Source organism: Magnolia sinica, chromosome 11 (genome assembly GCF_029962835.1).
Source record: "Magnolia sinica isolate HGM2019 chromosome 11, MsV1, whole genome shotgun sequence".
In the NCBI taxonomy this organism is placed as follows: Eukaryota; Viridiplantae; Streptophyta; class Magnoliopsida; order Magnoliales; family Magnoliaceae; genus Magnolia; species Magnolia sinica.
The window spans coordinates 12,292,010-12,305,526 of record NC_080583.1 but is presented as its reverse complement, the minus strand read 5'-3'; the positions used below and the strand labels follow the sequence as shown (position 1 = coordinate 12,305,526).

At 38.2% G+C, this 13,517-nt stretch overlaps 1 protein-coding gene across 1 annotated transcript; it reads right to left on the bottom strand.

Annotated features, from left to right (window-relative positions):
- Positions 1 to 1,525: 1,525 nt before the first annotated feature.
- On the bottom strand, positions 1,526 to 2,077 carry LOC131219176 (uncharacterized protein At2g29880-like). Its single transcript, XM_058214190.1, has 2 exons — positions 1,802 to 2,077; positions 1,526 to 1,696 (listed from the first exon to the last, which is right to left on the bottom strand). Exons 1-2 carry the CDS (start codon positions 2,075 to 2,077, stop codon positions 1,526 to 1,528), a joined length of 447 nt encoding a protein of 148 aa, XP_058070173.1.
- Positions 2,078 to 13,517: the final 11,440 nt, after the last annotated feature.

Here is a 13,517-nt window from a genome sequence, read left to right as displayed (position 1 = left end):
GTCTATTGTAATAGATCATTTTATGGTATGAAAGAAAATTGTGGTATATCTCAATCTCAACTGAACCCCATTATAGGAATCTGTGTTGAATGAACGTTGACCATTAAAAACATTTTGGGGGCCATAACTGAGTTATCGATTAAGCTGATATTTATTTTTTCCCTTCATCTGGATTTATATGACCTAATCAACAATTTGGATAGAAAATAAATAGTTCAATGGGCCGTAGGAGGATTTTAATGGTGGATATCCAATCATTATTCTTTTCTGGTGGTGTGGTCCACCTAAGATTTATATCCATATCATTTTTTCTATTAATCCCTAAGGTGACCTGTAACACTAGATGAATGGAATGGATGAAACACATATCACGGTGGGACCCATAGAGCACCGATCACCAGCCATAAGGCTGGTGTTAGGGGGAGTAGCCAATCCGTCTCTATCCGCTTCATCGCGTGTAAAACTTATAAATTCCTGCGCATAACAAGGTAGCGCGTATTCGGCTCCTTTGGCCACCATGATCTATCTATTTCATCCATTCCGTTGATCCATTGATACATATCATTTTAGGGCTTCATTACAAAATTTAGAGGGATATAATTATCATGTGGAACACACCATTGGTAGTAAATGGTGTTTAGATTTCTACCATTAAAATCCTACTACCACGGACATCACGGCGGAACTGCCAGGATCGTCCATCTATGGCTAGGTTTTGAGATTCAGAGCAAAACAGAAAAAAAAAAAAAAAAAAAAAAAAAACAACTAACCTGCTAAGAAGATGAAGAAATGTAGCAAACTGCAACTCATTTTACCTGTTCAAAAGAAAAAAGATAAGTATAATGCATTCCTAATTAAAAACAAAAAAGACAATGTCATACGTCATTATTATCCGGATAGATAGGAACACATATGAGGTACTCAATGAGAGGGAAAGCTGATTGTTGAAACAGACGGACAAAAGTTTTTATAAACATTATGCAGTTGCCGGTATATTGAATTTTTAGTTCTGTGGAACACCCAGTGATTTCAACCCATCCATCTGTTGTCATAGGTGCCTATGATGGCTATGGAAGATAGCCGGCGACATTGACAGGCGTAGATGGAAATGTAGTTGTAACGATGAAAGCGGTCCATGTGATCTCAGATATAGTCCACCATACAAGTGTTTGCTACAATCTATGCCGACTAGTTTTTCCATAATAAGGATTAAGCCGTTCAATCCAAAAATGAAGCTTCTTCTTGCAAAATTCTTTTCTATTGTCATATTTGTTGCAATCGATTGCAGAGCTTCAACCATGTCAATCAAACCGTGACCAATCACATCAATTGGATGCGTAGCCCTCGTCCTCTTCCTAGAGTTTGCACTGTTGTTTGTAGTGTTGGAATTATTTTCTTTTGCAGATGGAGTCGAATGTGGTATATTGGCACCTTCACAACTGTCCCACGACCAATGGATATTTGAGTCACCGTCCCCAAAATCATCAGATCCAAGATCAACTGATATAGAATTGAGGTTCACGGTCTATGTCATCGGATCATCTGGATCCCTTAGGCCACCAAAAGAAACCGTGTCAAAACTATAATTTCCGGTTGCACATCTTTTACCAGTGGCATGATCGTCTCCAAAAATGTACTCCAGATCATCATATTTTAAACACAACTTACCACGAACATGTTGTGCATACGGGTGTGACTATTAAGAAAACAAGAATGAATAATGTCAAGTTAAGGGATAAATAGTCACCTTAATTACAATTGAAATTGATTTAAAATTTTGAAAAATAATATTGCTACGAACCTTTATGTAGTCTACCCAAACATCATCCGTTGCGACCACCACCTTCAAACTATCATCCCACTCGAAACCACTAGCACTGTGCAAATCCTGAATTGTAAAATACAGCTTTTTCACAGTGCGTAAGAGGTTAATGACATTCTTTGACGTGAGAATGATCCCCAACTTATCTCTGATATTGTCAACACATGGTTTGTATCTCTCTTTCTTAAAACAATGCCCACTCTTCTTCCCATTTGCAACCTGCTCTACCAGACTATCAATAAGACAATTGTCCATGTCATCTGTCTAACGAAGTATACCGCCAGGGGAATGTGTCTCGTCTACTGATTTTCCCGCATTCTTCTTTGGTGTCCTTTTTGGTCTTGTTGCTGCATTACATCCGCCGGTCCGCTTTGTGGGTGTTGACGATTGAGATCTCGCATTCATTAGAGCTGCTAAGGTAAAATAAATAAATATTTGTACAATTCAAATGAGAGGAACTACTCGAAGGTCTAAAGTGACCAAAATGTTCATTATAATATTGTCTGTAAATACGATGATAAAAATATACAGTGAGTAATACGGTAAAAGAAAATAATAATCCTCAAGGCCACAATCATTTACAAAAAAGTTAAATTGATAAATAACTTATATCCTTTAACTCACTGTACTACAATCATTCCACATCCTTTGTGCGATGCTGTCACGAAATGCCAGCTATGCATCCCTCTCCGTTTGAGTGGCATTAAGCACATTGCGTAGGTCATCGATAGTAGCATTCTCTAACGTTGATGATGACACTCCTACATCACCATCTCTTAATGTACCATCCGCATCCACAATTTCGTCATCCCCTGACAAACGAATAAAATTATAAAGGACACAACAAGCGAGCACAATCTTGACCTGTGTGACTACTGGGTATTGTGGAGCCGTCTTTAAAATGGGAAATCTAGACTTTAATACCCCAAAGCAACGCTTAATAACATTTCTGAGTTGGTCATAGCGATAATTGAACAGCTCTTTCGCATTTGTGGGATTACGTCCGGTACGATATTCATTGAGATGGTAACAGACACCTCGATATAGAGCCATAAATCCAGGAGAATGCGTATACCCAGCATCCACAACATAATATTTCCCTTCACGTATGGTAAAATGATCATGTTCATTAGAACCGCCATTACATTCTAAGAAATTATCCATTTTCTATTATGGTAGATGTCACTCTCATTACTAAGAATAAATGCAGGTATATGCGTCTCATCTATAGCACCAATACAATCCTACGATCATGTTGGTCAGTGCTCTATGGGCCCCACCATGATGTATGTGTTTCATCCATGTCATCCATCTATTGTAATAGATCATTTTATGGTATGAAAGAAAAATGTGGTATATCTCAATCTCAACTGAACCCCATTACAGGAATCTGTGTTGAATAAACGTTGACCATTAAAAACATTTTGGGGGCCATAACTAAGTTATTGATCAAGCTGATATTTATTTTTCCCTTCATCTGGATCTATATGACCTAATCAACAATTTGGATGGAAAATAAATAGTTCAATGGGCCGTAGGAGGATTTTAATGGTGGATATCCAATCATTATTCGTTTCTTGTGGTGTGGTCCACCTAAGATTTATATCCATATCATTTTTTCTATTAATCCCTAAGGTGACCTGTAACACTGGATGAATGGAATGAATGAAACACATATCACGGTGGGACCCATAGAGCACCGATCACCAGCCACAAGGCTGGTGTTAGGGGGAGTAGCCAATCCATCTCTATCCGCTTCATCGCGTGTAAAACTTATAAATTCCATCGCATACCAAGGTAGCGCGTATTCGGTGCTCCTTTGGCCACCATGATCTATCTGTTTCATCCATTCCGTTTATCCATTGGTACATATCATTTTAGGGCTTCATTACAAAATTTAGAGGGATATAATTATCATGGTGAACTGTTCACTCCCCAAGTATAGGGTTGTGATGTAGTAATAAACTCGATGAGACCGAGGTCGAATCCCAAGGAACTGATATATGTACGTTGTCTGAAACTAACTAGAACTAAAACTAGAATGAGATGAAATCTAATTCGAGTTGTAATTTGAGTAATAAGAGTAAAATGCGAATCTAAAACTTAAGTAATTCAGAGGAAGGAAACTAGGGATTCAGAGGATCCATTTGTAGAGATCAGGGAGATCTTATGCCTGCATCAAAAAACATGGACATTTAACTGAACTTACTTGATTTGGTTTTCAAGAGATGAAAGGTATATGAATTTGAATGGATTCCATCATCTAACCATGCCCAGGAGACAAGGCAAACAACAGGATTAAACTAATTACCAACCAATCAACAGTGCATGAAAGTTAGGAAGGGTACCATCATCCAACCATGCCCAGGAGACAATAGTGAACAACAGGGCATCTTGACATCATAAACATCAAAAGGGAAAAAGAAACATTCAAAGCCATTGCAGACCCATTGTAATTTCAATCACAACAGACCATTAAAGACTAAGGAAAGCATTCCTTTAATAATCAACTAAAATCAAATTCAGTTCATGAATTTAAATTAAAAGCATGAAATAGAATCTCCTATCTTGCTACAGGCTTCACCTCTTAGCCCTAGCTAAGAGGTTTAGCCTGACATAATTGGGCTAATTCCTAAATAAAAATAATAAATAAAAAAAAACAAAAGAACTACTACTGCTGCACGTCCACCACTGCTGCACGTTTCTGCTCCAATTGCCTCCCTGAATCCTCCTCCTTTCTCTCCTTTTTCCCCCTCCTCTTGGTGCTCTGATTTTCTCTTCTCTTTATAGCCATGAAGGAACGGACGCTGGATCGGTGAGAACATCGTCCGCAGCTTCTCTCGCAGCATACAACAGATGCTGCAGGTGCATCTAGGTGAAATCTTTAATGGAATGATCCTCCAAGAGTGAGATCTGAGCCGTTCAGGCTCCTTGGCGATGATCGGCCACCCTGGGAGACTGATTTGGATGGCTAGGATCGACAGTCCGATACTAGCCAAGCTCGCAGACAGTCCCGGATCGTCCGGATCCTTTTCCGGATGAGCAGTGCTGCGTAAATCAGCTTCCGCTGATTCTCGGTGGAACCTATTCTTGATGCCAAAGGAGAAATCCACACCGTCAACCAAAATCCTCTGGAGATTTCAGTTAGAATGGTATATTTTTGGCTGTCAGTTGATTTGCCCACGGGATCTTTCTTTCTTTCGTCCATTGTCTTTCAAAGGGTTGGAAATCACCTTAGTGTCTTCTTTTGGAATTCTTCCACCTAGGCCATGATCCGTAGGTCCCTTCAAGCCTGATGGACGGCCCAGATTATCTGGATCATGGACCATGGTGGCCCACTAATTTCGTCCGCAGGCTCTATTGCGTAACAGAGGTGCACACATTACGCTATGATGGCTGGTGTCCCACTGAGTGTCGTCAGGAAGAAAATCCACACCGTCCATTGAAATGCCCTCGAAAAACCGTTTGGAAACGGTTTGTTTGGCTTGGATTAGGTGTGGTCCACCGATCTTTCTGCTCTGTCATCCATCCTGTGTTTAACGACTAGGAACGTGAAGAAACTTGCATGATGCCAAAAGGAAATCTAGGCGTGGGTTAAACCCCCATTCCGGATGCAATGGATGGTTCAGATCTGCCAAAGGGGTGATGGGTGGGGCCCACTAGCCAAAAACGGCCAGCCTGTGTCCGTCCACTGGACGCTGGTGCGGAAGGAAGATGGGTCAACCGTCTGTGGACCGCTTCGGTCGTTTGGTGCGGCGCACGCGCGTGTACCTTATGTACACGTGCTGTACATGCGGGGTCATCTGTGATGTACATGTGGAATCCGTTCCGTCCATTCCCTTTCTCATCATATTTAACGCGATGAGAACAAAATTGAAGCATTTCCAGATACCAGGCCGGTCCCAAATCACTGATTTATGGGCTGATCTATCCGTTGGGCCACTTCTAGAGGGATCCAATGGATGAAATTTTACGTGTACGGTTAATTTATGGCCCTCAGGCCATGTATGAAGTTTTGAGCCGAACAGATGATGGAAACCCAGTGATCTTGCATTCTGGCTGAATTTCAGGCCGCTTGAGCTTCAGTTTCTCGATTTTCACGGATCCCTGGCATATAATTTCGTCGATCTTAGTCCCCTGGAGTCCGTCCCTTACCTTGGTGATTCTGGAGCGTCAAATCCATGATTTAGCACCCTTTTTCAGTCCATGCTCGTAAATACACCTAGCATCACAAACACGATTAAACTGGTGCATTAAATAGTATCATGTCCATAAATTCAGGTAATAACTGGGGTATAATATGCAATATTTGACCCTCAACATGAACACACCATTGGTAGTAAATGGTGTTTGGATTTCTACCATTAAAATCCTACTACCACGGACATCACGGCGGAACTGCCAGGATCGTCCGTCTATGGCTAGGTTTTGAGATTCACAGCAAAACAGAAAAAAAATAAAAATAAATAAATAACTGACCTGCTAAGAAGATGAAGAAATGTAGCAAACTACAACTCATTTTACCTATTCAAAAGAAAAAAGATAAGTTTAATGCATTCCTAATTAAAAACAAAAAAGACGATGTCATACATCGTTATTATTCGGATAGATAGGAACACATACGAGGTACTCAATGAGAGGGAAAGCTGATTGTTGAAACAGACGAACAAAAGTTTTTATAAACATTACGCAGTTGTCGGTATACTAAATTTTTACTCCCATGGAACACCCAGTGATTCAACCCATCCATCTGCTGTCATAGGTGCCTATGATGGCTATGGAAGATAGCCAGCGACATTGCTAGGCGTGGATGGAAATGTAGTTGTAACGATGAAAACGGTCCATGTGATCTCAGATATAGTCCACCATACAAGTGTTTGCTACAATCCACGCTGACTAGTTTTTCCATAATAAGGATTAAGCCATTCAATCCCAAAATGAAGCTTCTACCACTACAAAGTAGATCACAACACAGAGAAGCCCATTATACGTCACCGCCACCATTGAAGGAGATGATAGACCCAACTCCTATATCGCAAAACCGTCTGGGGTCAACCCATAATATCAGCCACCTGGTGTGATGGATGGTGCTAATCTCTTGTGTTGATCACGGTGGACCCCATGTAGTGCTTCAGAATACCCCACGCGGTCGTCAACATGTGCACCAGACGGTTGCATGTGTGATTTACTTCCAATTGTGGATCAGTTTCACATCACTTCACGCCTATGTGCAGGAAGAAATCCTGCAGGAAATTCCCCTTAAAATTCAGGTGACGACAATTCCTTGACATGGGTAATTCTGACAATTTCACCTGTGCATTGAGAAATCAAACAGCCCCTTGGCTTCTCTCTCTAGCGTGTGGTGGGAGTGGACTCGGATTACTTTGTGTAGAACACAACACTTTGTGGACCTTAGCATGATGTATTTTTTATATCCACACCGTCCATCCATTTTTCTAGATAATTTAGGGCATGAGCCCAAAAATGAAGTAGATCCAAATCTCAAGTGGACCACACCACAAAAAATAGGGGATCAAATGCCTACCATTGAAAACTTATCAAGTTTAGGGACACGAAAGTTCCATATCAATATGGAAGCAGATTGGCTGGTGTACCACACACCACCGACCTCGCTGGTGTGTAACGGCAGCCATAGCAATCAAGAGAAAAGAAGGAGCAGAAACAGAGATTTGAGAAAGCTGCCGTGTGGTTGTGTAGATCTGCAAAGCAGAATTCAAAAATTAGAGACCAAAGAGAGATAATGATAGACAAAAATGAGAAGCAGATGGGGGACGAGGGGGAACCACACTATGGACGAGAACTCCCGGCCTCGATTCTTTTGTATAGTCCGAGGGCCGGCCGTAACAGAGCAGTAAGGCAAAACGGCGCCCTCGCATGGCGCCATTCCCGGACTTAGCAGCAGACGGCGGGCCGGGCCTGAATTCAAACTGGGCCAAACTCTTCTTTGCTTGAGCTGCTCCCACGCATCGTCACTATATAGGCCAGAAGATCTCAGTAGGAGGGATGAAACCTGTGAGAGCATTGAAGAGCCGAGTGTCTACGTTTGCTACATACTTAACAAGTTACAGAGGATCGATTATCACGGTTGTCAGGAGTGTGAGAATGTTTCTTTACAAGCACCTCCGAGCTGATGGAGGATTCGAGCCATGCATTACTGGAGACACGAACCGTCACTTCAGAAGAAGGAGAGGTCGAAGTTCAGAAAAATAAGGAAAAGGAGGGCGAGTGGTTAACGATGTAAATGCACAAACTATGTCAGTTGTGTCTATACACTAGCCAATCCACTTCCAATCAATATGAGGGGTCGTTTGGCACTGTGGATTTGGGGGGATTCGAGGGTTTCAAATTCCCCCAATGAGGGGGTTTGAAATCCGAAGTGAGGCCTTGGATTACATCTAAATTGTTATTATTATTATTATTATTATTATTTTGTTAGGTTAGCTTGTTAGTACACACCCATGTCAGTACAGACACTCCATGTTAGCCACCCCCACTAGGGATCGATACAAAGAACTCAAGTGTTGAAACGAGGTATATCCACTCAGTTTGCCAATTGAGCTATGGATCTAGGTGTCGATTACATCCAAAATTATTCACATAGTTGCATGTTTAACAAGTGTATCACTAGACTATTAAGCTATTGGACACATGACCCACTAATAATATCTAAAATAATTAGATTATCAATTGCATCACTATAATTACTTAAATACTTAAATACGATGATCAACACCATCCAAACATTGTCCATATAAATCAATGGTTAAAAATCGTTGATTAGTCACTCAGACATGATCTTGTGCTTGTGGCCCATCCGGAACTTAGAATTTCATCATATTTTAGCAAAGTATATATTTCAGCAGGCTTATTACAACCATTGTGTCAAAAATTGCATAAGTTCACTAATTAGATATATTAAGGTTGATTTAGCAATTAAATTCAAACTCATACAAATATACTATGAAGAGCTACTTATGGATTAAAGTTGATTCTTAATATATGATGCAAACCACGACAAGAGGATTTCAAATTCAAAGGGTTCCAAATCCATGCTCCCAAAGAAGCCCCAATATTTTTCTTTTGCTTACATCCAAGCCTTATAAGACGTCGCGGACTATTAGATGGAAAATAAACATCACGGTGGGTTTAAAAAGATCTCAACGAACTAATTATTATCCCCATTGCTTTTCATTGTTGGTCCACTTTAGCTTTGGATCTGCCTTTTTTTTGGTTCACGTGCTTAAAATAATCTAAAAATATGAATGAACGGTGTGGATATAATACATATATCATGGTGGGATGACAGAACTTTGCCATGTCAAAACATCATAGACCTCGATGCTGTGTTGCACACTACGAAAACCCAATCCAGTGGTAACAACACCACATGACAAGACTACTCTTGGTTAGTGCGACAAGGTCACATGCAATGGAGCGCCACAACGTAGAAACACTAGCAACTTGCGTGAGGAGAGAATGGAGAGGTGAATCGTGGCACACGTGTAAATTCGATGCACGAGTCTGGTATCTACTCCGTTCATTGGGTGGGGAAGACAATGAATATCCTATTGGAATTTTATACACATTATTTGGACCATAGATTTATGTTAAATATATGCCCTTTGGAATTTTTTTCAACCGTCCAACTTCCTCATATAACTACAACCTAACTGATAAATGCATTAGCTGATTCATGGATCACTGCATTTTAACGATCGACTACACCCAATGATGAGCATGGATCTCACACCACACACCCATGTGAGATATTGGTTGCTCCAAAGAAATCATAATCATGTTCATCTAATTACTTGAATCAGGTAAGGAGAATTAATCTAAAAGCCCAAACAAATAGAGGATGATGAATTAATCTTTTTATCTCATAGCTCAGGTTCCAAATTCATGGGTTAAGTCATTGGCTGATCCCTCCTCATGAGTCCCAAATCCATAAGTTATGCCCTCTCATAGGCCCCAAATCCATGGATCCTGCTCTACACGAGCCACCCATCTCACACCGGCCCAAAATCTACGGGTTATGTAGGCCACCCACCCCGAATGTGCCCTCGCATCCCATAAGCCTAGTTCAGTAGTAGTCTTTGGGTTTCAACATATCATGGGTTCAAGCACTCATGTAGTGTGTCGTTATAGGGGTGTATATTAAAAAATATATATATTATAATTATAAAAAAAGAATTATTATAATTTTTAAAAAATTTATTCAAACAACAAAGTCAATAGCAGCAAAAATGGATAAAATTATTTGTACAAGAAATATTTAATGGTGGATTTTTACAACGGTAGATTGAGCTGGCCATATGTAATGTGCATGCCAATGAGCCCAAATGCAACTAGTTGCATGGAAAGGTTTGCATGGATGGCCTACTAATTCTTTTCTCACTACACTGCAGGTTGAGTTAATCCATTATTCACTGTATCAATTATCAAATCAATGATGGACTTTTCTTTCTACCCAAATCAAATTAAAGATGTTAAGGGGCTTTTCGAACACCATCAGATAAGTTACTTTTTCTACTCACAGCAGTTGATAAGTAACTCATTTGAGATAAGTAAGTTATTGTGTTTTTAAAAAGAAAAAATAATAAATTTTGAAAAAAAAAGTTTATTTTAATAAGTAAATAAATATATTAATAATTAAAATTTTTTATAAACAAAGTGTGTAGTTATATGGTAAAAGAATGGATTTTTGCTTCTACAACCAGAGTTCAAATCTCCTTAAGGTCGCACTGTTTGTGTATGCGGCGTAGGCTGTAAGGCTGCTTGGGCGCTTTACTGTATCCTGAAGATAATTTGCAGACTGATATATTAACTATTCAAGTCAAGCCTTGAACTCGATAAATATGATCATTATAAGTAACTTAAAAAAAAAAAAACTTAAAAGTACTTAATCACTTCAACTTCTAGAGGCATAAGTAACTTGCTTTAAGTGACTTAAGGGAGCATTTGGATCGTAAGTTACTTAAGTTACTTATGCCTTTTGTAGCTTTTCTTAATTTTTATATATTATAAAGTGATTAAGTAATTTTAAAATAAAAAACTACTTATAAGTGATATAATTGAACGTAAACCAAGCTTACTCATCTCAAATAAGTTACTTATCTACTGTTGTAAGTTATTTATTTACTACTGTAAGTAGAAAAACTAACTTATTTGGTGGTATCCAAATGGGCCCTAAATTACAAGAAGTACATTATAAAAGCTGAAATTTTATATATTTCATTAAAATGACTTGAATATATAGAAAAATTTAAAGATCATGGAAAATTTTTATATGAGGTTTTAACAGGCACATTTGTTAACAAATATATAAGAAATTTCTAATTTAGTAATACATCATAATTTATTTTAATATTTTCTTAAAATTAATGTGCTTTAAAATGAATAATTTAAGTTTAAAAGGTAAATGAATTTTTATTTTAAAAATCCAATCATAACATATTCTTTAAAAAAAAAAAAAAATCAATCATAATATAAGGCAAGCATAAGATAATAAATAACTTATAGCAAACATACACCTTTAATGATTTATGAAATATAAACTTGTCAAATACCTAATTGCTCTAAAAGCTCGAGCCGAGTAAGGGTAGAGGGACACTCACAACATAAACAACTCATGTGAGATGATGTTCCGCATTGATACCATATCGAATAACTAGTTGCTCTAAAAGCTTAAGTCGTTAGATGATAGATTCAACATATTTGCTACTTCAGGATTCGAACACTTGACATTCCACCTTAATACTATATCAAACAACTAGTTGCTCTAAAAGCTTAAGCCATTAGACGATGGCCTATCAATGTATATTAAGAGACTTTAGCACTCCCTTCATGTGTGGGGTGAAACTTCGCATGGGAACATACTGGGCAAAGGTGGAGTGACACTCACAACTCACATCATAAATGGTCCCCTACAGGAGAATATATTAGGAAGACATATTTGTTACTTCTGAAATTTGAATATATCACTTTCCGCTCTGATACCATAAGAAACAACCATTTGATCTAAAAGCTCGAGTCATTAGAGGATGGCATTTCAATGTATATCATGGGACTTTAACAGAATCAAAGACATTTTCAGTAACTAATAAATTATTTTCAGTAACCGCTCTGTATGCATCTAAAACAATACTCCATTGAGTAATTTCATCAATCACTTAGTGAGTAGCATCAATATATATCAAAATAATTGAGTCATCGAGCCGATTCAAGTTAACCAGCTTGACTCGGTCCGAACCAATTTCGAGCCGATGCGAGCTGAGCTTTTCCGAGTTAAGTCAAGCTAGTTGATCGAGCTAACTTGACTTGTGTACAACTTTAGTCGTAAGGAGATAAAAGAGTCTTAGTCTTTTTGGCATGTGGTTCAAACCTATTTGAGTCATGGTGCAACTTGAATTGAACTATGGTTTACTCTGAAGTATTTTAACCTTAGTGTTGATTGAGAGTGACTCTGACATAGTTGGACATGTGATACTTATACCACATGTCACTCATGTGACAACAGTTAGAATGATTAAGACTTGTGGTACATGTGACAATAATTTTATATTGTTAGATAATTGTTTCTGTCTAAATGGTACATAAATAATTGTCATAGGACAAAATGTTATGTCTTTTCATTAAATAATATTGCTTGTTGTGAATGGGTATGGATGTCTTGAAGAGACACATGAGTATTTTTTCAGGAAAAATTTCATGACCCTTTAATTGCTATAAATCCTAAATATCATAATCCAAAAGATTTTTTCTCCATTTTCTAAATAAAGTCATTCATTGTGTGGCACTCTCAAATTTGATCTCTTCTTGAGTTTGTTTTGAACGTTTTAAAGACATCAGTGTCAAAACTAAATATATGTTTCATACTTAAATGTGCAAATTTTCGTGTTGAAATTTAAATTGAGAGATCATTGTATCTTAAAAACAATTTATGGATTTTCTTTATTTGTACTTGCTGAAATTATCAGAAAAATGGCAGCAAACCTGTCTTGAGAAATTGCCTATACAAGTCGAGCCTTTAAACTGATAAATTTGATTATATATATATATATATTCCATCCTCCATTGTATACTGTATTATATTATTCAATAAAAATTAGGTAGATCAAAAACTTACATAAGCCACATGACAGAAAACAACGAGGATGAAAACAACCACCATTGAAACCTTTCCTAAACCCACATTATATATTTATATGACATCCAAATGGATATGCCCCCACATGAAGTTCCTCTATGCAGAAGCCATGTAGGGCTACTTGATGTCCGTGAGAAATTCACTTGGTCTATCACTTTCACAAGCTCACATTGTGACAGTAACCCAAGAATAAGGCAGGTAAAAAAGCTAAGTGGATCACACCATAGGAAATTGCCAAAATTAAACGCTCACCATTCAAACCTTTATGGAGCCATTGGAAGTTTTGAATCCCGCTAATGTTTTTGCTTTTAGTTCATCCCAGTGTACATGAACGTTTCAGTTAAAATGAAAAATAAAATAAAATTTCCATAGATTAAGTCCCTCCACATCAGAATGCATTACATCATTATGTATGGAAGTAAACCTCTTCAATTTTTATTTATTTATTTTTTTTTTTTTACGCACCCCACACACTCACGCCACAGTGGGATTTCACCACCAATGGATACTCTAACCCTTGACTGG